Source organism: Hakea prostrata, chromosome 10 (genome assembly GCF_041222555.1).
Source record: "Hakea prostrata isolate BN-2017 chromosome 10, UWA_Hpros_2, whole genome shotgun sequence".
Classification (NCBI taxonomy): domain Eukaryota; kingdom Viridiplantae; phylum Streptophyta; class Magnoliopsida; order Proteales; family Proteaceae; genus Hakea; species Hakea prostrata.
Window position 1 is genome coordinate 38344609 of NC_142609.1, and position 26886 is coordinate 38371494.

At 37.2% G+C, this 26886-nt stretch overlaps 2 protein-coding genes and 1 non-coding gene across 4 annotated transcripts; all 3 read right to left on the reverse strand.

Moving 5' to 3' along the window:
• Window positions 1-742: 742 nt before the first annotated feature.
• On the reverse strand, window positions 743-8352 carry LOC149002802 (pyrophosphate--fructose 6-phosphate 1-phosphotransferase subunit beta-like). Of its 2 annotated transcripts, none has more exons than XM_089136247.1 (16): window positions 8030-8352; window positions 7760-7921; window positions 7563-7684; window positions 7286-7339; window positions 7065-7171; window positions 6663-6768; window positions 6097-6160; window positions 4985-5073; window positions 3573-3704; window positions 3226-3396; window positions 3006-3106; window positions 2675-2786; window positions 2390-2474; window positions 2034-2078; window positions 1807-1875; window positions 743-1388 (listed from the first exon to the last, which is right to left on the reverse strand). In XM_089136247.1, exons 1-16 carry the CDS (start codon window positions 8187-8189, stop codon window positions 1312-1314), a joined length of 1656 nt encoding a protein of 551 aa, XP_088992373.1. In that variant the 5' UTR covers window positions 8190-8352; the 3' UTR covers window positions 743-1311. The 2 variants fall into 2 exon arrangements, with proteins under 2 accessions (XP_088992373.1, XP_088992372.1); XM_089136246.1 differs by having other exon boundaries at window positions 749-1388; window positions 2988-3106; window positions 8030-8351.
• A 12339-nt stretch (window positions 8353-20691) lies between these two features.
• On the reverse strand, window positions 20692-20765 carry TRNAV-AAC (transfer RNA valine (anticodon AAC)). The gene has a single exon. It is a non-coding gene; the product is annotated as a tRNA-Val (tRNA).
• Window positions 20766-21990: 1225 nt separating this feature from the next.
• Window positions 21991-26278, reverse strand: LOC149002804 (Major facilitator superfamily protein). The gene is given in 6 exon segments (XM_089138063.1): window positions 21991-22749; window positions 22751-23354; window positions 24694-25244; window positions 25324-25541; window positions 25646-25766; window positions 25872-26278. Coding segments are annotated over 6 exon segments (1746 nt in total). The 5' UTR covers window positions 25875-26278; the 3' UTR covers window positions 21991-22500.
• Window positions 26279-26886: the final 608 nt, after the last annotated feature.

Genomic DNA, 26886 nt, shown 5'->3' on the forward strand with positions numbered 1-26886 from the left:
AAGATTTATACATGTTTGGTAGTGTGAATCTCTAGATTCATGAAATCTAGAGATTCATCATACTTTTTACAATTTTCTAGAAATGTGATTATTTTTGTAGATTTTCTACTAAATGGGTTTAAAGTTGTTAAATTCAAATTTGAGACTTTCATCTCTACATAAATAAAAGTGTTAAAATATTTAAACTATAACTTTACAAGGGCCTGTTTGGTTACATGAGTATGGAGATTTCAAATCTATAGTCATAATTTATAAAATTAAATGTTTGGTTGTGGAATGAAATTTGTGGATTCATCTTAAAAAACTATTTGATCGGACATGATTTTTGTGAACTAGTTGCAAATTAGTATGAAAATTAGATTTTGAAATACTCTTAATTTCACCACATGAATGACCCATGGAAATCTGAATGATTGCATGAGTCTAAAGATTTGAAATCTCATTCGCCGATTTATGTACTTGATGTGATCAAGGCCCATGAGGTAAATAGTTTTTTAAGAATGGACACGGCTCGGTGGAGATTTCATTCCAAAGATTCAGACTAACCAAACAATTAATTATATGAACCATGACTCCATAGACTTGAAATCTCTAGATTTTTGAAATCTTTAGACTCAAATAACCAAACATGCCTTAAAAGAACATAAAAATCAACATGCTATCTATACGTGCATTTTCTAACAAGTATATTATATATTTTAACGATCTTAGTGCTTTAATTACCAATATTTTGTAAGGGTAAAATTGTCATTACACAATATGTGTAAGTCCACACCTAAATATGATAAAAATATGTATATGTATGCCGGGAAAAAAAAATTAAATTCACTTCGACTTGAGATACCCAGAAGTTACTGCCTTGCTGAGAGGACCTAAACTCACTAGCTCCCCTATGCAGGACACGACTATCACTGCCAAGCTTCGAGCCTGTGCATGGACTGCATGCTCGTGTAGTACGAGCAACTTCAACTGTGAAGGAAGCAGGCTACAGTACTTCTCCCTCCCCCTCTTCTAAAGAGAATAATATTGAAGTATAAAATCGCAAATTTTGGACATAAAATGGCTTTCACTCTTAAATTACTTCAACAAAAGGAAGCATAATATCCAACTTTAACAGACAATCCTCTCAATAAATTTTAATCTAACAGACGTCGTCTGAGCTTTGAACAGAAAGGAAGAAGGAAAAGCCACTCCAACCCCAGGGCTCTTGAGCAATTTTGCATTGGCTTGCAACATGGGAACTTAAATATGCTGCCACAACTATACCAGAGAAAGGGTCTCCTGTTGGTTTTAAGCTTTCATGAAGAGTTCCTATGCTAGGGCTCCAAGCTCCAACAGTAGAGTGTGGTTGGCGTCATTTGATGCAGGGCCATTAAACTGAATGGGGCCTATAGAAATCATTAGCAAAATATTGTGAATTAGTGCAAACAAAGAGAGTACTCGGGGATAATTTAAAACAAACAAGAAAAAAAACTCAATTTAATGCCAGTATGCCACAAAGGTTTTCTATCTTTGTGAACCTCAAATGCAACATGAATGATGCATCCATTCAACCGGCAGAGGGTAGAGAGGACATGACCTCAATTAGTCATGTATCAAGTTCTACAATCTGATACTAAACCAGCCTTTTTTCAATCTCTACTCAACCCATCAAAGCAAAATGACAGATAAACAATATATAGATGACAGAGGGTTATAATATTGGACATTTGGACCCAACCCAAACAAAGTCAGCTCACCCGAGTTGCAAGCCCCGGTGCAACGTACACCAATGAGAAGTCTTAGAACTGAATGGTGACAACATACCTGGACAGATATACCGGTTCTTGAGAGCCCACTCATCCCGCATGGATGAAAACTTTTTGAAGGGTGCTCCTGGAATTTCATCGTTGTTAGCTAAACTCAATTTTTGTGAGAAATAGAACCATACATGTGCTCAATTAAGAAAAGAAACAGATGGGATTCAGTGACGAAGCATGTTACTCAAGCCAACCAAACAACACAAGAGAAAATGACAGCACAATGAAAATTACCATCAAGCTCCACCATAGCCTTCTTGATCACAGGCTTGAACTTGCCTACAAAGAAACAAATCTCTTAGAATAGCAAGATGAGATACATCAAGGTGTATTTTATCACATAATATTCCTGAATAACTCCGTCCATGCACAATTTCATACATGAGTACATGACAACCCTAATACTCAATAACTCACTCACTACTAAATACACTTTATATACGCTCAAAACCACAATAAATTTTAAATCTGAAAGCATGGAAATTCAAAAGGTTATAAGGTGGATGAAACCATAGGATAAACAATTGCATGTTCAATAATTCGACGGCCCCAAAGCATATGCTTTGGTGAAGCAAATAGGAAGTACATACCATGTCTCCTCTCTACATCCATTAATGATGTCAAAGCAGTCCCTCCAACAGTCCATTCTTCAACAGGAGCACTCAAATTTGCCACCTGAATATTTAATTTGAGAAAAAAAAATTAAAAAGAATAGATATCGCAAATGCAGCATTATAAAGTCTTCGTTTGCATAATCACTGAATAAAATAGAACGTCTAGAAAGTAACAAAACAGAGAACTGGCAGTGACTGAAACAATGACAAACCGAGGGCGAGCAAAGATGAAATGGGAAATGACAGAACTGAAACACTCACCGAGGAGATGAGTCCTGTCTTTCCAGATTGAAGGAGAACTGCAGCACCATAACCCAGTGCATAGCAGTAGGAAGCGTCAAAGTTTGTAGGTAAACCACATCTGCCCTCATAACTACAAAATTAAATGTACAAGCATTAACACAAGTAGTGAATGTTACCATAGACCACCATTAAATATCTGTACCAATTGAGTAATATGCATGACCAAAATATAAGGATATATCCATTAAATCCCTAAGGTATCACAAATTACACATTTGAATGGAGGGATGGGGTTCGAAAAAGATCACTTCCAACTGTAAATTAGACCAACCCAAAAAAGTGAGACTGCCCCTTGAACTGGTGGCCCTTGTATACTCCCTCTTGCTTCTTTTTCTCCAACTCGGTTTCAACCATTTGAATAAGCATTTTTTCAGTCTCTATTTTAGCAACCTGAGCACATAACAGATGGGAAAAAGTTAGAACCAAACACATTCAAAATATGATGCCCAAAAAAAATTCAACCAGAAATAGAATAGACGATCAAAACCTGCAAAACCATAGAAAGATACCTGAACATTTCCATGTGGATCCCTTTCAAGCATCAATTGCTCCTGAATTGCTTGTGGTAAAAATTCAAAAAGCACCCGAGATTGATCCTTAAGTTTCTTTTTCCATTGACCATCCTCATCAACAACATCATGAGCTAGGATTTCATTCAGCTCTGAAATGAGTTGTTGTACCTTCAAAGGGGCACATAACCATCAACAAACTCGTAATGACAAAGATAGATACCATCAACATAACAAGATACCCAACAACCCCCCTCCCCGCCCGCCCCAAAGGGAGGGGGAGTTGATTCAATGTCTTAGATTCATTTACACTAAATTGAGGACAGGATTTATGATTTAAATCATACCTCAGGAATGAAATCAATTAAACCTTCTGGGATAAGTATAACACCATAGTTACAGCCAAGTTCTGCACGTTTGCAGATCACATCTGTAATGTAGTCTGTAACATTTTTCAGTGTCTGTTTCTTGGCAGCAACCTGCAGCAAGATAAGCACAACCAAAGAAGTAAAAAGGTTAAAGGTGCGCATTCAAAAGCAACTTTCCAACTTTCAAGTTTATCCAGTGGATTCAGTTTCAAGGATTAATTATCAAAAGCAAGAAAAAGAAAACAGGAAAGTGGTTGCAAAGGAAATAATTACCCTGAAAAGGAAATGGCATTTAGTGGTGCAAGAAAAGTTTTAGTTGATTGCCACCAGATTATACACAAACATGGGTTCAAATATCCATCAGAAAATGAGAATATATTCAATCATTCTGTCAAAAGCATGGATGCATGCATGCCATTGCCATGGGAAGGGATAAATACCTTCAATTGCATTTTACGGCTCTTCATTAATGAGGATTCTTGGTATAATCTCTTCAGCCTAGTATACTTAGTTGGAAGAAGTGCAGAGAATAGTGTATGTTGTCAAATTTATCACTTACTACCCCAGGGTTCAAGTGTTTATTGTAAAACAAGCATTAAGATACATAAACAGAGAATCCAAAGAGAGCAAACAAAGATGATACAGAATTAACGTGGTTGCCAATACAGAGTTCCACATCCATGGTGAAGCTTAAGCGGATTCACTATGTAATGAAAGCAGATGCAGTGTGGATTTCTCTCGCCACCCAAACAGGAGCGAACCCACAAACCCGAGCTGATCCCAAGTCCACCGCACTGCTCACAACAAGACACAAAAAAACATATAGAAGCAAGTCGCGGACGGCGCCACAGGGGGCCGAAACCCAGACCTCCCGACCCCTCTTCTTTTTTAGAGGGGGGGGTGTTTGGATCTCATGCAGGTCAAGACCAAAATGTGGAGTGGGTCAATCTTTGAATTAGGGGCAAGAAATTCAATACCCTTGTAATATTTATGCAGTCAGATAGATGCATATTTAATGTCATATAAGTGTTTATATTGCTCCTTGACTAATCATCTGTGAAATTGGAGCAAATAGGATTTGTATATCCGCAATGACAATAAGCTGAGAAAATATAAGATGGTGATAGAAGAGTACTGTTTGGATCTTCCCATTATTTATATGCCTACCAGACAAAACAACCACCTTTATTTCCCTAGCACTGTCTGTTATGATAGTATGTTTTACTTTTGCAAGTAATAAATACATGAGTAGGAGATCAAACCAGATTTTCCTTTTGCAAGTAATAAATACATGAGTACAAGATCAAAGCAGATTTTCCCTTTTCTTTTTTTTTTAAATTCATAGATAAACTTTTGAAAGAGGAAGATATATCAGGAGAGTTGGGAAAGACCTCTTCTCCTATGATAGCAACATTAGGGTGTGTCTGCAGAGCACACTCCAATGTAATGTGAGAAGCTGCACGGCCCATAAGTCTCACAACTGCAGATATAGAGAAAGTTAGAAATAATACTCAACAGACAGAAGGATGAGATAAGAGAGCATATGAAGATTAAATTTACTATACAGTTCCATATGAAAGTGGCTGGGGAATTTATTAAGAAAAAAAGACTACTTTCCTGAAGGACTAGAATCCTCTGAAGCATGCTGTTAGGGAAAAATTTTTTTTTAAAAAAATAAAAAAGGACTACTAAAACAAGATTAAACAATCGATCCAAGGTTTATTATCAGATAAAATATCAGCATAAACAAGCATATCAAAAGACTAATACAGACACTGTATATGGAAGTTGTAGAAATGACTGCAATTAAGACAAATTCATGCTAAATGAACATAAAACAGTTTTAAATACGAAATAAGTTTCTACCTTTAGTCCAATAATATCATTTTCCACAACAGAGCATATTATAAATGTATTTCACTAAGTACATCCTATTGAACTTTACACAGAAGGGCATAATTGAAAAACCAATAAATGTATTCACTGGTGAAAAGGAACAAAGTCAATAGGAACTTAGGAAGTAAGACATTTTAAACCATTTAAGGCCACCAGGGTCCATGATAGTTGAATTGCTGGATGCGGGCAGACAAATTTGTAAAATAGTTTACTGAAACTTGATCAGTTTATCAAGCACCAGTGTGATGGTCTGAAAACTTGTCAAGATCTTGGTTAGAGAAATCAGGTTCAACCAAGATTGACCCAAACTTGAGATCTTGTCCAACTATTATATACTTCAGGAAGTGTGTGTCAAAACATCACCAGAAAATAACAGAAAAATTTGTTCCACTATTACACCTGATTCAGTAGAGGTGTAGAGGTATGAAATGTAAGTGCCCATGGGGATCACAGGCTGCTCATCTATTTACTTAGAACTGCCAATTACAAGGAATACCAACCACCAATCAATAGTGGCAATACTTCAAAACTATAAGATCTCGGCAGCTGAAAACTGGAAAAGGAAAAATAAGAGCACACAATTACATTCCAAAAGCTGTTAACTTACAGTGGTAGTATTTTCCAGTTGAACGGGCATCTATCATCACATTTCCTATCATTTCTGCATATATCTGCGTCACAGAAAATCAACACATTACTGACCGCTTTGCACTAGTTGCTTGGCAATATGCCTTAGATTTTGGATAAAATTTTGGCAATTATGCAGTATACATTTCAAAAACATGTAAAGCTGCATACAGTTGAGGCTCAACCAGAACGGCTAGACTTGAAAATGGGAACTATTTGCTCCACTAATGCAGGAGCTGGAAAAAACTTTAGTGAGCTAAGACAGAAGGGCTTCTCAAAACGCATACATGGTTACAAGTGCCTAACATACAGTGCATAAGAATACATTTTAAGTTTTTTTTTTTTGGTAAAAAATACATTTTAAGTTTCAGTGACTACAGAAGCCCCTATTTTATGGTTATTTGGCTTTCTAGTTTAAGAATGAAACCATGGGCTCCTTGCATGGGAATAATTTTCCCATAAAATCTGTTTTATTGATTACTTAGGAGTTTAAGACCATGCAGTTAGAAAAAGTTAGAAAATTCATGAAAATTTAGCAACAACTACCTTGCATGCAGTGTCGAATCCAAAACTAACTGGGACTTCTTTGCACTTTAAGTCACCATCGATGGTCTTCGGACATCCAAGGACAAGTGTCTTCATATTTTTAGACCTGATTGCCGATTAAAACCAAACTGAATAGAACTTCATAGAAATTGCATAACTAAATAGAAACCCCGTAAATATTGGATAGCAAATGTAGCATCAAGGACTTTATCAAAATTGCATAACAAATAGACTTCATACCCTGACCATTAAAGTTTAATAGTAAGGACGTCAACACATTAATCCAGCAAAAACAGACAAATGAACTAATAACAACTAGTCATTAAGAAAAAAAAACTAAAAAAGAATCCTGTTGTCTTAACAACTGAAACATTCTAGCAATAACTCAGTTTTATAACATACCTAAAGTTTTCAGCAAGAAGGCACGCGTTTGTATTTGAATCATCCCCACCAATGACGACAAGCCCATCCAGATCAAGTTTTTTTGCTGTTTCTTCAGCTTGCTTAAACTAGACACGGGATCATTTTAATTCAATTACTACAGCTCTTGGAAAGCTAGTCTCCAATAACCAAGTGCAAATCAGAGTCAATTTATTTAAATTTCACAGTTGAAAAGTAAGTACCTGCTCAGGAGTTTCAATCTTGTCCCTTCCACTACAGATCATATCAAAACCACCCTGTATACAATATCAAATTGAATCACATCAGTTCAAAACGAACACCAAAGCAAGTACTCATTTTAAACAATACTATGTCTCATTTTCGCAAATAAATGTCGAACATGCAGCATAGATCAACATGCATCCTGTCATCTAGTTGGGGGCACGTAGATCTTACATACAAATGGTAATTGGTCAACGAAAGAAACACACTCCAACCATTAAAAACATTGATTATCACCTGATTTCTGTAAGGATAGATGAACTCCGATGTCAGCTCAACATATTTGCACTTCATGATCCCAGCAGGACCACCCCTGAACCCATACACTGTGCTTCCTTTGGCGCGTTCCTGCAAATAATCTGCAAACACTCCAGAAGAAAACATTATAGTTTCTCATCAAGCATCAACAAACGGAAAACAGAAATGAGACCCACCGTATATTCCGCAGATGACATTGTGGCCTCCAGGAGCTTGGCCACCAGAAAGCACGACACCGACTTTCAGAGTTCGATTCGATTGCTGATCCGCTGAATCACTAGGAACCAACATTGAAGAAGGCTGCCCAAAGAGATTTGGAAACAATTTCGCGATTTCATCTGCAAGCATCAAACACACACTTCCGAAGTTGAGAGATCTATTTTCAAAACACAAATGGATTGAGGAATTTGTAACGAATCAACAATAGATCTCAATAAAAGTATGACCTGGATTTCCTGCAGCAGAACTACGAGGTCCTTCGACGATCTTGAAGGAGTTCTTAAGAACAGAAGGAAGCGGAAGAGTGTGGTTGAGACGGCTCGTCTGGACTTCGCTGTACACTGAAGCATAACGAACGGGACCAGATTCCTGGATGGAAGGAGACATTGCTGTCGTTGCTACAGAGATGAAGAGACGGAAATCACGAAGACGAAGCAGAAGAGAGATCAGAGAAGGGAACCGTGAATCGATATCGAAGCTTGTCCCTTGGAAACGCTCGTTTCTTCAAGTTCACTCTCTTTTTTAAGTTGGGTGAGTGAGTGAGTGAGACCGTGAGGGTGGTTTGGTGACTTTGGTCACGCAGGGGCTGAGAGGGGTAAAAACGTCATTAGGTGTTGTCTTGATCACACTTGACACTCACAGTCCTGGTTTCTCTGAGATCTTTATCAAATGTTAATCGATCTATCGCCAATCTCAAACGTAGATAATGGATCTATTTGACGGAGAAACCAGATCCGTCGGATTGCAAGTGTTTCGCTTTCGGGTCCCACTTCCCAAGCAGATTGCTTACCCTTACCCGACCATCGGTTACGGTAGGTGGCAAAGTTTTGCCTGTAAGAGGTGTTTGGTGAGCGCGTGACGGATACTCGCCTCTCCCCAGAATAATAATTTTTTACACCACGTGTTACCTCATATCTTTTAAATTGTCCGGGACCCCCAGAAAAATTATTTATTACACCGCAGGTCACCTCAAATTTTTTAAGTTATTCGGGCTAGCTAGGGGTGTCAAAACTTAACCCGAACCGTTAAAATCGGACCGACCCACTCTCCCAAACGAAGCTTAATGAGCGGGGAACAACCTCAGCCCGCAATGGTTTGGGCTGGGCCAGGCCAACCGGTGTGTGGCCCGCTAGCCGAACCGTTTGGCCAGAAACCAGCCCCAACCCGAACCAGCCCGTAAGCCCGTAATAAATAAATAAAATTTAAATGTAAAAGACCAAAAAAACCCTGAAGTATCCATTTGTTTTCCTTAATTGGTTTGATTTGGAATATACAAACAACAAGCTTTTCAAAGCCTTTGCCATTTGGAAGATGGGCTTAATAAATATTCAGCAAGTGTATTATCATTTGAAAATATTTTAATGCTTTATTTTGATCCATTTTTATAAGTGTCAAGAAGGGGGAGAAAAATAAGCAGAGACAACCCACTAAATTCATCAATACCGGTTTCTTGTATATTAGTTCTATAAGTTTTATTTTTTTGTGAAAAAAAGTTTTTTGTTTTAACACCCAACACAAAAGACTTGGAGATAACTTAATGCTTATATGTTCACGTACTCTTGATAAATTTCACATATCAACAAGGTACTTAAAACATACCGCTAGTAAACCCGAACCCAAACCGTTAGTAAACTCAATTCTAAACCGTTAGCCCAAATCGTTAGTCAACCCGAACGCAAACCGCACCGACCCGAAACCGTTATTTTCTTAATGAGCCTTGTTTGGGCTGAGTGTTTTTCAGCCCGAAACCGATCCAACCCGAACCGTTGACACCCCTAGGGCCAATGTTAACTTTCAGGACTACCCTCAAACTGATGGACAAATATAAATCTTTAACAAAAGTATTGAAACTTACCTCAGAATAATAATTTTTTACACCTAGGTAGTCCTTACAACTCTTCAAAATTTGCCTATCATCATCATGGTGGGATTGTTAATCTTCTTTTGTATGTGGATGATATAGTTCTTGTAGATAACGATTTTGAGTTTGTTGATGTTTTTCTTCTTGACCTATTAATTTGTACTCATTTTACAATGAAGGACTTGGGTCCCGTGCTTTATTTGATTTTGGTGTTGGGATGACTTTTACTTCCTATGGGTTGTTTCACTTTTCAATTCATGCAAGTATGCTTTTGATCTTCTTAGGCGAGTTCCCATGTGTTATGCTAACTAGTTTCAACTCCCAAAGTGAAGCTAAAGTCCCACTACTATCAGTCATATGATTAGATGTTGCTTTAGCTAAATTCACAAAACAAACTTGAACCATTGGGAATGGAAATTTGTCATACTTAATTGTTTGTGTTGTCTTAACAACATGCATTAACCTAAGTATTAAATTTAGAGGCTATATTCAGGGGCGGACCTACTAAGGGGCCGGAGGGGGCCATGGCCCCCCCCCCCCGGATTTTTCAAAATTTTGATTAATTTCCTTAAATTTTGGATTTTTTATATTAATCTTCTTCATTTTTCCACTTTTTTCTCTTGTTACATGTGAAATGTCACTATTTGGCCCCCCCCAAAATATTGAGAATAACTTTAAATGTAAAATAATGGGTATAAAAGTCATTTCTAGTTAAAAACTAATTCCTCAATTCCTAATTATTCTCCCCACTTCTCTCTCACATCTTTTCTTCTTATTTATTCTCATCTCTTTCTATAAACGTGGATTAAAGGAAATTTTTGAAAAAAAAAATCTTATTAGATATTCAAAATATCATTTATAATTAGAAACTAACTCTTCAATTCTTATATTCTCTCATATCTCCTCTCTCCTCTCTCCTCTTTTTTTCCTATTTATTCTCTTATGTTTCTTTCTTCCTATTTATTCTTCCCTTTTATAAGCGTGGTTAAAGAAAATTTGAGAAAAAATCTTCCCCACAATTAAGTACTCTTTTTATTTCTCAATTTATTTATTGTTTCTTTTATATATATATATATATATATATATATATATATATATATATATATAATATATATATATATATATATTTATTTATTTATTTAATTTTATATTCTTTGTTTCTTTATTTTGTCTACAATTTTTGCTATTTGATTTTATATTATAAATAAAATGTCTATAGTTAGTAAAGTAACTAAGTACCATTGGTTGCATTTCTTACCCTAAAAATTTTTTTGGTTTGCATCTGACATTTTTAGGGTTGAAGCCATGTTTTTTTTTTTTGGGTACTGATGGTTTAATTTATCTACATCTTGTTGAAAAAAAATCATAATAATTTACCTATTTCTATCAAATATGCGTGGGTCCCACAAAATATATGTGAGTTTATTCCTTAATATAATAAAATAATTCATACGTGGGACCCTCAATGGGTCTTAAGGACCCATATAATATGTGTAGCGAAAAACCATTGGTGCTTTCCCAATCTGGACATCCAATCTTCGGTCCCCCCCCATATTGAATCCTGGTTCCGCCCCTGGCTATATTCCTGTTGTTGGCTTTGGTAAGAGAGTTGGTAATTCTTGGTAGTTGCTCCATATCTCTTATTTCTAGTCCTTGTTTTGTTGCCTTATCAATTCTAGCTTGTAAACCAAAAAGTATCGCCTCCAAAACGTCCATTGTATCTAATTTGCCAAAATTGATGAACTGTAGATGTCCATCCGCATATACCCCCATGCTCCATCCTGCATTTCCTATCCATTGGTTAAGTATCCCAGCACATATTAATACAGTATTATTAGTTTGTGGTATTTTGATTGAACAATTGCCTTCAAATTGTCGGGGTAATACATATTTATTTTGTGTTAATATTAACTATATATGGAGACAATTGTCATCATTCTTTTATAGCTTTAAAGCTACAATCCATTGATTTAAACTAGACAACACCTTCAAAGGACTGGGTGTTTTTTGTGTGAATACCCTATAGTTTATTTCTTGCCAAATGCAGTAGCAAATAATTATAAAAACAGAGAGAAACCATTTGAAGTTTGACTTATCCATTTGAGAACTGATATTATGGCATAAACTCAGAAGAGATGCATCACTCCAATTTTTCGTGCGTAGTCCCAATGACCCCGTAGCATTAATTCTTTTCACCTAATCACATGAGATAAATATATGCCAAATTGTTTCATTCTCCTTCCTATAGAAAACACATTACAGCTGGACATCTATCCATTGAGCTAATTTTGCCTGGACAGATAACCCTGCATTCAAGACACGCTAGAAAAAAACTTTAAATTTTGGTTGAATTGGTAACTTCCACATGTGCTTTCACCATTTCGTAAATTGGTATTCATGGGGGTGAGAAGCGTTGTTTTACTATTTCACGAAAAGCCATTTTGACCAAGAATTGCCCATTTAGGGACAATAAGGAGGACCACGAATCACATTGGTCCGAAAGAGAAATTGGCAATGTTATAAGGGGGATGGGATTAGAGGAAGGTGAAGAGATCTCCTTGTTGAGAGTTTGTAGGTTATTGAACACTTCAGCCACCGTTATCCGTCCATGCCATAGAGAAATCTTGTAGAGATGTCGGACTATGCATTCGGGAATGTATCCAAGGATCAAACCAAAATGAAGTATATGTACCACTCCCAATTTTGCGAATCATCATTGTCCTTAATTGAGGGAGGATACTAATGATGCTATTCCATATCCACGAACCCTTCTTAGCATATACTCTGGGATAAAAAAATAGAGCGATCCTTGAAATATCTAACTCTGAGAACTCGTACCTACATTGCTTCAGGTTGAGAGATTATTCTCCATCATTGCTTCAATAACAAGGCAAAGTTGTAATCCTCCATCTTCTTGAAGTCCATTCCCCCTGAAGCTCTTGGTTATGAGGTTCAATTATATGTTCTTACTAGGTTGTTCATTCCAAAATCTTTGGTATCCTGCATCTATTTTCGTTTATATTGTCTTTGGGAATCTAAGACATTGCATTTGATAGAGTGCCATTGATTAAAGTGCCGCCTACATCAATACTCCCCCTTCCAACATATAATAAATTTATTGTCTTCCAGCATGCCATCTTCTTGGTCATTCAATCCAAAATTATTTGTAGGATTTTTTCTTTCCCCCTTCCAACCATCAATTTAGTTCCCGGATAGGTAGTTTCTCCTTTGATCTCTGATACCCTCAAAATTGAGAATATTAGTTTCTTCTCATCTCTTGGTACATTACGAATGAAATAAACTCCGCTTTTCTTGAAGTTGATTTCCTGCCCTATCAAGTCTGAGAAGAGTTCCATTACCGCATTTAATGTTATAAAATGTATCATTTGCCAAAAAAAAAAAAAAAAAAAAAAAAAAAAAAAAAAAAGAAAGAAAGAAAGAAAAGAAAAAGAAAAAGAAAAAAAAAAAAAAGAGATGGGTAATTTATGGTGCCCCCGTCCCACTTTAATGCCATTTAGAAGATTAAGAGATTTGTACTCGTCAAGGAGGCGAGACAAAACTTTCATAATTAACAGGAAGAGGTAGGGACTGAGGGGGCATCCTTGTCTCAAACCACGTGATATTGAAAACCACATGTAGGGGGGACCCATTGAGCTTTGCAAAGAAAGTGGGGGAGGAAATTAATGCTTTAATGAGCTTGCACCACTTATCATCAAACCCTAGGAATTGAAAGAGTTTGAGTATGATATCCTTATTCGCCCTATCTTAAGCTTTAAATATATCCAGTTTCAACGCAATATAACCTCTCTTACTACGGGTCTTTTGCATGTAATGAAAGATTTCATGGGCCACAATAATATTATCGCTGATATGTCTATAAGCCACAAACACCCCCTGATTAGGGGAAATGATACCAGGAAGAAGTGGTTTCACCTTTTAGCTAAAAATTTTGCAATAATTTTGCAAGACACATTACACAAGCTAATAGGTAAAAAATTAGAGACAATTTTTGTGTCATCCTTTTGGGGTTTCATCCTTTAGACACATTACACAGGAGTGTGTGATTCACTCCATCAAGGAAAAAGGCTTCCAAGAAGAAGGAGGTCACAAATTTGATCACATCCTCATTAATTAAATCCCAAAACTTTTGATAGAAAAATGTGTTGAACCCATTGAAACCCTGGGGCTTTATAAAGTCCAAGGGAAAACATAGTATTCTTGATCTTTATCAGATTCAAGACATCCGAAAGAGAACCACCCCTCAGATCAATTGGTGGATTGTTCCTTCAAAGAGGACTTCTCAAGCAGGCCCACGAGGGCTTTCAACACTCGGGATCCAGAGTACATGTAGCTTAATAAAGTTGTTTCATATAATCAAGCAAATACCCCAACTATCTATCTTGGATTGAAGAATCGCCGGTCATTTGCCTCAACAAAAAATATTCCTCTCCTATGGAGATTAATTTTACTAGAGAGATGATAGAATCTAGTATTTCGATCTTCATAAAAATGTACATACCTCATGACTTCTGAAACCAAAACACCCCTTTAGCTTCAAGAGCCCACGCCAACAACTATTTCTTTTGGTGGATGAGATTCCAATTCGGATTGGCACAATTTTCTAGAACATCAATTTCAAGTATAGTTCTGTGGAAAATACTATCCACAAAGCCAAACATCGAATTGTTCCAATATTACAAAAAACAAGACATATTGGTCAATTTTTCATTGAGAGGTGTACACAAATTCTTTAACCAAGTGGATTAAAGATCTATAGAGAACTTAGGATGAGATACCCAAGCATTTTGAAAATGGAAGAGTAAAAGCGGTACAACATATTGTTCAAGTATCAGGGAGTTGTGGTTTGAACCAGTGGCAGGTAATTTTTCGATCTGCTGGTTCGGAAAACAGCTAATCCACCTAGGTGAAGAAAAGACCCGGTCCAACTTTTCCTTGACCATATTAGGGTTTTTTTGTCTGTTAGTCTAAGCATATGAATAACTCAGCGCAAAAATTTCAAAAAGGTTTTCCTCATTAATGATTGCTCTTAGCATGGGTTGCACACCCAATGATGGTCTAAACACCCCTCCAATTTTATCTTTGGCTTCTAACAGTTCATTAAAGTCCCCCATAATCACATATGGTTCCGTAAGCTTATGCAGTAAGGAAGCCACGTGTGACCAAAAAATCTTTTGATCCGAGTAATTAGGGGGGCATAAATGGACACAACAATGTATGAAAAATCATTCTTCCAACATCGAATCATAAAAATAGAGGAGCCTAACCCACCCCACCCAAAACAGGGTGTTCGGATCCGAAGATTCCCTCAATAGTGAGTCTAGAAATAGATTAAAGCGATCAAGGGGAAGAAGTTGCATGAAGTCAAAGAGATGTCCTGCGATGCTTACGAATGGTTGGGACAGTGAGTGCAGGTTGTTCATCTACCCCCCTTCCTGATACATCACTTCATCAATTTGAGTTTGGGCATCAACAATTGTCAACTTTTGTTCATCCTTATTCCCATTGCTATTCTTCTTCATTTTAGAACAATTACATTTTGACACAAATGTGACAAACTGTGTGTTGAGCGACTGGATCATCACTCTCTCTAGTTGTTCCAATCGATCCATGGCCAATAAGACTTTCTTCATCACCTCAGAGTCAGATTCCATTATAGCTTCTTGTCCCATTTGCTTCTCATCTATCATTTCCATTTTTCCTTTCCTTTTCCTTTTGCCCGATCCAGCTCTTCGGTTGAACCTAGTTGTATGCCCATGTTATGGCCCTTTTTTTACATATTGAAAATTAGTTGTGGCATAGAGTTAAGACCCTCTCTGCCTTTGAAACCCTCTACTTCCTGATTTACCAACCCTTGAGCTTATGTTTTCTATTCTTGCACATTCAATAAGCTCACTTGATCACCCCTTGACACCTCCTCAACCTGAGCACTACCAAGTGCTTGCCCTTTCACCTTTTCAATACCACCCAAAGAACAAACCCCTCCATAGATTCAGAATCTTGTTCCACTAAAACATTCTTTTAGTTTTTATTTGGTGTGCTTTTTTCAATTGCACTTTTAGAGTGATGCCTGCTACTACAAGAGTCCTCACGATTAGTTGCTCGGCCACCAGTAGTCTACCACTAGTAAAAAGAGGTTCTCCAAGCTTCTTGTTGACAACGTATGGATATTCCCAAACTTGATAGGATTAGTGATGAGGTTTTGATATATCTTCACACTACTTTTCGACAGAGATTTCCCTTCATCTTCAACGAGTGGACATCGAGTGGTAGTATGAGTGATCGTTCCACATATCTCATTGATGAAATGGAGTTCATATTGGAGTTTTACATGAACCCATTCTTCCCCACAACTCTTTAACTGAGCATACATTCTTACGGGAGTGATTAAGGATGGGCATCACCTTAATACGAGCTGACCCTTCTAGAAGCCTCATCTCTGCAACATCCTTCTGGATTTCCACCACCTTCTCTAACTCATTGGTTGCCTTCATTATCAGCCCATATTCAAAATAATCGAACTGAATACCATGCATTTGTACCCAAATAGGTATAGGAGGAAAACAACATTGCTTCTGTACTCAAGAATGGGATCCATCGTCAAATGCAGCAACAACTTATCCACCCCCCATGGTGCCATTGACAACACTTCATTTATGTTGTTCTCCAAAGAAAAGATCGCACGAATGCCCTCCCTACCAATAATGGAAATGTCAATAGCTCCCAACGGGACCCAGAGTTCCACCAGCCTGCGACATATTTCAGATATATGTTCAACAAGATCCCCAATTACTAGCCCATACAAGGTTTTGGATGCTAAACATCGAGCAGAGAAGTTTGATGATCTCATTCTTTCCATCGCATTGAATTCAAATTTTCCTTGTAATTTTCCCTTGACCAAGACCTGAACCTTGTAAGAATCCATATTATTTGAATGGTTACCAGAAGCAGATGTCCTTGAAGTGGTGTGTCGAGAGCTTCCTCCACTCAGCTGTCTCCCCAATTGCACCGCCGCACAACGTCGTTTTCTCGAGACAATACAACACCAATTGTAGACAAAACAAGAAAAAGAAAGTGAAGAGGATAGAGGCATCTTCACCACTTGCGAATGTACATTCACCTACAAGACAAAACAAAAGAAATGAGAAAGAGACAAGGAGAAGAGGACGCTTTGAAGAAATGATGGTTTTAAACAAAGCCTTGGGGTCTCAATCTTTGGGAGGAAAAGAGATGCAGGTTGTACCTCATCTATTGAATATAATTTAGAAAGGAATAAATGTTGTTAGGTGCACATTAAAGCAGTAGTTGTAAGTCACTATAGCTGAGGTTTTAGTTGCTAAGACACCCCTTGCATAGAAGCTCGTTAACTTCTCATTCGTCAAGCTCAGCTCTTCCCCCGTTGTCCCATCATCGTGGTGGTTTCACACTTACCAATATCCCCCAGAAGAAGTCTAGCAAAGAGAAAGAGCTGAGCTCTCCAGAGGGAGGAAGGAGCATAGTTTTGAAAGGCCCAGAGACATGGGAAGATAGGTGAAGAAAACCATATCGATTAAGTTTCGAAAGGCAAACAAGTTTGGTAGTTGTGTAATGGTTTTCAAATAGTCAATGGATAGATGAAAAATAGACATTGACACTCTTCTTTTAGACAAGGCTTTTTTACCATAGTATTTTTGGTGGTCTTCATTTTCTTTCCATAACTTTGTCTAAATTGGGCCTTTGGTTATTTAACATCTAGAAACTAAAGGCTCTTCTATTTCTTGTCACTTTGTATACAAGATATTACCTAGGCTTAAGGCACTTTCCTAAATTACAATGATGCATCAAAGGTAAGTATCAAAATAACTTATGATCAAAAGAAGTGAGCACGTAAATTTCCACTTCAATCCAATAGGTTATGCTTTGTGTAGACTCAAACTCAATTTCTTGCTTGTTCTTAGGGGTGGACCTAGGTTCAACATCGGGGAGGGGGGATAATAATTACAAATTTTTAGTTCTAATAATAACTCAAAATCTATATCAAATTCTTAGAAAAATAAGATTGTAACATATTTTCTTATTTTCTTATTTTCTTATAGTATGATCTTGCATTTGAGCATTGATATAAAAAAAATAAAAGAGAGTCAAAGCATATCTCTTCTTATAGAGAATGAGAATTGATGTAAAAAAAAGCGCCTTAATCATACGTATTGAGCATAAAAAATAAAAATAAAAGAGAGTCAAAGAAAAAAAAATCAAGAGAAGAAGGGAGAAAATAAACAAAAAGAGAAAGAGAGAAATAATAATGTTTGATTATGGTCCCTAGAGAAGATTTAGAAATGAATTCTTAAAATTTAGTGTTTTCAAATCCAACTTTTAGTCGTGTGTGAGAACTAGGGATGTCAATGGTTCAGGTTGGGGCGGTTTCGGGCTGAAAAACACTCAGCCCAAACACGGCCCATTAAGAAAATAACAGTTTTGGGCCGGTTTCGGGCTGGTGCAGTTTGGGTTCGGGCTGATTAACGGTTTTGGCTAACGGTTTAGAATTGGGTTTACTAACGGTTTGGGTTCGGGTTTACTAGCGGTATTTTTTGAGTACCTTGTTAATATGTGAAATTTATCAAGAGTATGTGAACATATATAAGCATTAAGTTATCTCCAAGTCTTTTGAGTTGGATGTTTACAATCAAAAACTTTTTTTCTACAAAGATTTATAAAATTTATAAAACTAATATACAAAAGAAAACTGGCATCATGATGAATTTTAGTGGGTTGTCTCTGCTTATTTTATTCCTCCTTCTTGACACTTGTAAAAATGAATCAAAATAAAGCATTAAAAGATTTTCAAATGATAATACATTTGCTAAATATTTACTAAGCCCATCTTCCAAATGGCGAAGGCTTTAACAAGCTTGTTGTTTGCATATTCCAAATCAAAACAATAAAGGAAAACAAATGGATATTTGGGGGTTTTCTTGTCTTTTACATTTAAATTTATTTTATTTTATTTCTTTATAACGGGTTCAATGGGCTGGTTCGGGTTCGGGCTGGTTTCGGGCCAAACGGTTCGGGCTAGCGGGCCACACACGGGCTGGCCCGGCCCAGCCCAGCCCAAACCATTGCGGGCTGAGGTTGTTCAGCCCAAACACAGCCCATTAAGCTTTGGTTTGGGTCGGTTCGGTCCGGTTTTAACGGTTCGGGTTATGTTTTGACACCCCTAGTGAGAACAAGAAAAAGAAAATGAGAAAATAAATAAGAAGAAATTTTAGGGATTTTGAATTAGTTTTTAATTAAGAGTTAATTGGTTTTTTCCTTAAAAATTGGATTTTAATTATAATGGTTAGATTAAAAAATAAGAATGACATATATATCCTTTGGCGTAGCCCCTTTGGCCCCTCTGTATTTTTATACTTGTTTGTCCTCTATATTGAAACCTGCCCTCTAATTTTGCTTTTCCATTACACTGAAGGAACATCCTCAGAATTTACCATTACAAGCATGAGGTAGTCAAAAGACTTTTATCATAATTAATCATGGGTAATTTTCATCTAGACCCCCTGAGGTTTGGTCTTTGTCATTTTTAATCCAAAAAAATTGAGACTTTGCATCTGCCTCTTCTATACTATAGAAAAAATCAATTTAAGGACAAATTATCACTTCTATGACAATTTTGCCCTTTTTTAATTTAAATTTTTTATATTTTTACATTTAAGGGATTAAAGATCATCTTGAACTTTGTTGGTTCTAATTTTCAGAAAACCCTATTCGTTAACGAGAATTCCACTGGCCGAATAAGTCATAAACTCTCTCCATGGATCTTCCTTTTTTTTTTTTTTCCTCTCGTTTTTGCTTTTTTCTTCTCTGTTCTTTATGGTTTCAGATTTAAAAGATGGAATCATTTTCTCTTTGCTTGCTCTTCACTTTTAATATTGAAGAAGAAGAGGAACGATCTCTGCCAGAATGAGAGAATCTGAAGTTTTTAGCCTTCAGGGACAGCAAGGAACAGAGGAAGTATAAAAGTGAGAAAGTCATTTCACCTCCTCTGCCAGAGCCCGTAGAGACTCCTCCGATCGCTCAAACCGAGCAGCAAAAAGAAAAAACGGTAGCAAGAAAACAGCAGAATTCCAATTGCTTATGCTTATTTTTCTTCTTCTGCTCTGCACTTTCTCAGTTTTGCTGTCACAAAACCTCATCTCTTTAATCCACTTAGATTGGATTCCATCTCGATTTCTGTGTCTGTAGTTTGTATTCGTTTCTCCAGGATGTATCTGTTTCTGATGCTCCCAATCTTCATCTCAATCGAATGTGAATACGAATTCGGTTTCTCAGTAATATCTCAATTCCGATCAAATTTCAATCGATCTGCTCTTTGGTGAAGAAGAAATGAAGGTTCCTTGTTCAGATCTGAAACCCACGTGGTCTGCAACCCTAATTTTTTTCATTTCTTAATCTTCAATAGGGATTTGGGAATCGGCATGAAGGAGGGTTTGATTTTGTAAATTTATAAACTTAACTCCTTTAAATGTAAAAATAAAATAAAAATAAATTAAAAAAGAAAATAAGGGCAAATTCATCATAGAAGTGATAATTTGTCCTTAAATTGATTTTTTCTATAGTACAGGCAGATGCAAAGTTTCAGTTTTTTTGGACTAAAAATGACATAGACCAAACCTCAGGGGTCCAGATGAAAATTACCCATTAATCATTTGCATGGATGCAAAATACCTACTATCCCTATCTTCTTCATAGTAAAACCACAACTAAAAAGTCGAAAGAACCACTAGAGCAAAATAGCATGTTGAGCTAACTCTAGTCCAACTATGTGAAATGACTTAAATCTTTCATCTATTAAAGTCCTTGACAAAATTGATTTGATAATAGTTTGATTCTTCAAGGTAATTGTCTACCAAAAAAAATAATTGATTTGATTATGATTTGTTTCTTCAAGTTCTTACCCCTTACCTCCTCCCAAGGAAGAAAAGAAAATTCTCAACTTAATAAAAAAGAAAAATCGGGTAATTATTAAAAATAATTTGGCGTCGCCCGGACTTGAACCGGAGACCTTCAGTGTGTTAGACTGACGTGATAACCAACTACACCACGACACCTTGATTGATAATTTTAAAATTTTCAATTAATTTCTTTATATATAAATCTGCCAGTCGTCAACCCTAAGTTTAATTGTCTTTAATTGTCTTTTACTTGCATGGGGATGCTGCTTCATTTTTATCGCTCTGCAAATGATCTTCTCCATTGTAAAGAATCTGCTCGTTGGGATTCATGCAATTACAAATTCTACCCAATATGTATTCCACAGGCATCTGAAAATTTCCTATAGGCTGCGTTTGTTTGCAAAGGTGGGGTGGGGAAAAAAAAAATGTGGGTCCCATGTGTAGTGGAGTGAGGGAGAAGGAAATGAAAGAAAAGGGTTTTATGAAAAATTGATAGGGGTGGGTCCCACTTTTACTTTTCCCAACTTTCCCACAAAGTCCCACAAAATATGTAGGGTTTTAAAATAGCATGGGGTGGGAAAGTTGGGCTGCCACATCAGCAGACAAGTTCCCTTGAATCAAGGAAACTTGTCTCCCACTTTTCCACCCCAAGCAACCAAACAATATACCATTTTGGAATTTAAAGAAAAAGTAAGAAATTTACACTTTTTTCAAGAATTTTCCCACCCCTTTTTTCCCACCCCACCTTTATTCCAGCAAACAAACGTAGCTATAGGTTTCTTATGCCTCTTGACTTAGATTGTACTTTGATTTGTAAATTGGAAACACCTGAGTTGCTGCAAAACTTATGAGGTTAGGAAAAACTAATCTCATTTCTGTCATCAGGAAAAGAAATGCTTTGATCAATATAATCTTGGTTTCCTCTCCATAATTTTCTCTATAGCATGGTTAAAATCTCCTAACTACTGAGAACTACTAATCCACCAGAGATTAACTTAGTGGTTAGAACAAACCTGGTAATAAAGCTCAAATTCGTGGTCTTCATATTCTGTAGGTTCTATATGTGGCTTAAGGAATGCTAGTTAGTTGCAATATTACAGCTTTTTTTCTTCTATTTCTCCTCTGCACTTGAATTTAAAAGAATCCATTATACTGCAATCCACCTTCCATGCTGCACCCTCAATCCACAGAACAAAAAAAAAAAAATACCTCCGAAAGAAAGACATTATACAACATTGGTTGTCTTTGAACTAATATTAATTTCTCAAATACATTTTGTTTTTGTGGTGATTATTGATTTATTCTCGAATTTTCAGATCCTCTAGTTGCAGCTCACACCCTTCATTTTGACTGTTAGTTATCTTTGTTGTTGAAGGAAATGTATATCATAGGGGCATTTTTATATGGTTTTACATGCTATAGGTTACATAGAAAATAAACTTCACCTTACAAATGTACAAAATACTTAATTATATTAGGAAATTGTCAACTAAGAAAACCATACTTTCTGTACTAGATGTATTGACTGAAGCTGATAGGTGATGTCTTAAAGAAAACTCAACTTAAGCTAATACAATTGATGACTTATAGCTTCAAACCAGATAAACATTACACAGTAAATCATAAATCAGGGTGCTGCAAGCTCTTAAAGATTCCTGTTTTCTCCTTCAAAATAAATCAATTCAGGAGAAAGTGTCAAGTCTGAATCATAAGTTATGTAATCATCTTCTAATGTGATTACAATCTGCTTACAGTCTTATGGAAACACAGCTATTTCAGTATGTTTAGGAAGACTTGCTTTCAGTAAATGTAGATATTGCAGTCTTGTATTAGCAGGGTAAATGAACCCTTGCTCCACTCTATTGATCTTCATGTGTTTAAACTAAGCCCGCTACATTTCAAGACTCATCTTCTCTGTATCTTCAAAACCCTCGAGCTCCTTCTCACCATTAGAGCTACCCAAATGTTGAGTCTTATATTTGTGTCTCATGGCAAACACAATGAAAATCAAGAAATTTAGAACCCCCAATACTGCAAGTGTCCAATAGAAGTTTTCTAACTTCCCTTTGTTCAGATTGCTCCTAATCCAAGCCTTTTTAGTCACCTTGTTCACCAAGGACACTAACAAGCTACTAACGAAAGAACCCCATTGAAAGGGTGGTAAGGAAGAGACCTGTGCTCATGGATTTCATTCTTTCTGGGGCCTCTCTGATGAAAAACTCTAGCTGCCCTACATAAGCAAAACCTTCACCTGCCCCGACGAGGAAATACTGGGGAACTAACCAGAAAGCACTTAGCATGGTCTGTTTGTGGACAGCAATTTCCCTCCTTTGTTTCTCAACAATTGCAGCAGCCACCATTGCAGCTACTGAGAAGGTAAGCCCTATACCAACTCTTTGTAGACTAGTGATACCTTGGACATTGTGGGTGAATTTCCTAGCTAGAGGGACAAATAGCTTCTCATTCAAGGAAGTGAAGAGAAGGATAGTGATGAAGAGAAAGAAGGAGAAAGAGCCAGCGGGAATTTCGAAGGAGCCCACTTTTCGATCCATGAATGTAGCTTGCTCCACTGTGAAAGTAGTCATCTGAGAGTAGACTGTCCAGAAGAGGATACAAGTAGACCAAATTGGGATCAACTTCAATACCATCTTTACTTCCTCAACCTGGGTCACAGTGGAGACCATCCAAGAGTTTGCATTTCCATTCAAATCTTTGTTATCTGCAATTGCTGCCTTGTCAAGCCACCTACATGTCACAAAGAGAATCAGCTTGAATTAGAGGCCACCAATAGGAAACATCAAGCTATGGTTTTAAAATTTGGTAAGGGTTCTCTGTGGATGGAGCATGGCCTTTGCACAAATGCAAAACCAATAGAAACATACATTGTGCATTTTTATCTTTCATGGGGGCAGGGTAGTTATTTCATCCTCTCATAATCTGAACAGCATCAGAAGGGCACCAAGTATTTAATCTTTATCTCTAGTAAAAATTTGTTTCAGAAGTTGAATCATGACTTTTTCTTAGCACATTCTTATCATATGAGTGAAAAGGCCCTCTCTTGATCAGCAGCTTGACACATGTTTCTGAACCACCAGGATTCCTTCAGTCACACTCCCTCAAAGGGTAGTTGTATCTTCTACCTTCCATCGCGATTATGACATCGGTTCCTCTACCCTTGATAATACTACCTGACCTTTCGCCACCTTGTCAGTTTTCAAAAATGGGCCCCTCTAATACCATCACCTATGGCAGACCACCAGTTTGGTGATTTGTATCATCTTGCACTGGATATTCAAGCTCCATTGAGCAATCCATATTTGGGCAACTCTTGTATGTGAGGTGGGCCACCAACCCTGGGCCCAAAGGTTGTAATCAACTTTAATTGGTATTAAATTATTAACTGGACCTACTAAGCCCAATTTCTGGATCTAGTGACCTTGGCCGACATGGGCAAGCAGATTTCTAACCACATGGTTGGCTTTGCTAAAGAAGCTGGAAGCTGGCACTTAAGGTCCCCTATGTGCCAGCTTTTGTTCAAGCTCAGTTCACCACCTACTGAGTTGGTGCTATAAAGGGCTAGCTGACAAACACAAACATTTGACAGATTTGTCACCATCAAGCCACAAGGAAAACTCCCATTGATTGTTGTCTACCATAGGGTTGAGCTTTCCAGAAAGAAAATAAAATACAAAACTAAACAACTTCACTAATATCCATCCGTTTTCATGAAGCAAAGAATCATCAACTGACACCTTGGTGCAATGATAGGTGAATCACAGTTATAGCCTGAGGTCAAGATATTGAAATGTTCCCTTATTAGCAAAAAATTGTTGGGTAAGACTGCGTAGAAAAATTACCCCATTCCTCCTCAGGCTACTCTCTCCATCACCCGATACGCTATAAAGGTTTATCGGACGGTACACGTTAACCGATACACCTTTTTTTATGCTGTATTTTCTAATTTCATGGTGGGTTTTGTGCTGTCTACTAGATTTGTGCCTTCATGGTTTGGTGTTTGAGACTTGAAGGAGTTGATGGGTGGCAACAAAAGTGTGACTAGAAATGGTTTGCCAAACGGAATTACCTGAAGCCTTGTGTGTGAGAAACCTCTGCATTGTGATACCCATTCAAGCTGAAACTAGGATTTGCAGGGTTATCTAATTTCCTCTTCTGCCAAGCCAAGAACAAGACCCTCCAAATCGCAGTTAAAGGGCTTCCTTGAGCCTTCTTGAACCTGTAAACTGGCGTTCCACCAAGCAATACAATGACGGCAATCACCATTGTTGCTGCTGATATCCCATAACCCCAGCCTCTGCCCACGTTATCTTGTATGTAAACAAGAACTGTAACAGCAAACAGAGAACCCAAGCTGATACAGAAATAGAAGCGATTGAAGAAGTAAATCATGGCCTTCGCTTCTTTAGAATCCTTGATGTCGAATTGATCTGAACCAAACCCTGAAACATTTGCTTTAATGCCGCCAGCACCAAGTGCTATAGTGTAAAGTGCAGTATACAGGAAAGCTAATTGCCGGCCGTTGGCTTCTATGCATTGATGGTGTTGCAATCTGTAGTTACTGCATGATGGTGGTCTCATACTGGGAATGCTTGTAGATAAAGTCAACAAAGTCACCCCCTGAACCAGAAGAAACAGAGTAACCTCCATTAAAGAAACAATTAAGCTAGAAAAAAAATCAAGTAACAGAAACACTCACCAATGCTGTAATGGTAGCAAAGATTACAACAGTCAAGTAACGACCAAGCTTAGCATCCGCCAAAAAACCGCCGAAAAGGGCAAGAAGATTGAGGGTACCCATAAAGTTGGTGACTATATTTGCAGATTGGGAAGTGGAAATATGTAGATTTCCAACTAAATATGTTACCAAATTCATGGAAATGCCCATTACACATATCCTCTCTGAGAGTTCACTTCCTGTAACTCAAAATATTCAGTTTATATGATAAGTACAATAGCATCAAACAGGTAAAGATGAGGAAGAAGAAGACAACACAGTAAGGGCTTTGTTCATGGAGCACCTAAGATGAGGCCTGCAGCTAGCCATCCACCAGTTTTGGATTTGTCAGCCGGATTTCCACGAAAGTCTAAAGCAGTTTCTTCATTTTCACCATTTTTACTGACATGACTCATTGTGGAAACCTGTTGACATCAAAAGAAAATTGCAGAAAGAGATCCCATTACTAAGCTGCTTTCATATCTTACTGTAACAATAGACATACAAGATTGTGTTCACAGGTGAATTACCATTGCTTTGAGTACCAAACACACAAACACAGAGAGAGAGAGTAGGAAGTAGTGTTTGTTGTTGGCTCTGAAGCTTTTAAAGATGGAGCAGGGAGAGAGAGATGGAAAGGAAACTAAGGATGGTCAAGAGACTAGGAAGTAGTGTTTGTTATTGGGCTCTGGGGCTGTTAAAGATGGAGCAGAGAGAGAGAGAGAGAGGGGGAAAGGAGACTTAAGGATGGTCGAGACAGTAGGAAGTAGTGTTTGTTGTTGGGCTCTGGAGCTTTTAAAGATGGAGCTAGCAGAGAGAGAGAGAGAGATGGAAGGGAAACTAAGGATGGTCCTTGTGACTCGTTTGATGATCATCAAAAAAATGATTTCCACACACAAAGCAAACTTGCAGGTTGCAGGTCCTGTTTGAACAACTCAGTGATTTGGACCTTGAGATTACCTTGTCCCACAGTACCTTTAAAGTCTTATCATCATTGTCGTTACTGTCTTTGTTTGGTTCACCTAAAGAGCCAGTAAAGGTAGACCTCATGATTCTAGTCCAATTGGTGATGAACGATTGGATGAAACAATCCAACTTAAAAATTTGGATTAAAGAAAGTATTTTTTATTTCTTGGGTAGAATGATTGAAGAAGGCATTACAGGTAGTAAAATGGTTTTTGGATACTAATTTCTCGAATATCTATGGATTTGAATAGAATATTCAGTCTTGATTATCCAATTCAAAATTTTAGTATGGATTGGAGAGTAGAGAGGCATGTACGGAATAAAAACGGCTGTAGAGACTAATTGTTTACGTAAAACAAGAAAATAAACGAAGATCATAATTTGAGAAGGCCAAAGGTTGAATCCCCCACCTCATCAAGCCGTTGATGAACACGTATATATGAAATTACATGACTTTTCTTAGGAGCTTATTTCTCAGTCAAGTTTCGTATTTTAGGATGGACAGTATAATTAATGTTATACTTCCTTTTTTTCTTCTTTGGATATATTGGAATAATGAAAGCTATTAACACCTAAGAA

What these genes read in the sequence shown, in the direction of transcription:
- LOC149002802 (XM_089136246.1), bottom strand. Translation starts at nt 8,189, where the DNA reads ATGTCTCCTTCCATCCAGGAATCTGGTCCCGTTCGTTATGCTTCAGTG. An exon ending in TTCTGCTGCAGGAAATCCAG is followed by an intron (nt 7,922 to 8,029) that starts GTCATACTTTTA and finishes TGATGCTTGCAG; the next exon opens with ATGAAATCGCGAAATTGTTT. An exon ending in GATTCGACACTGCATGCAAG is followed by an intron (nt 6,161 to 6,662) that starts GTAGTTGTTGCT and finishes TCTGTGACGCAG; the next exon opens with ATATATGCAGAAATGATAGG.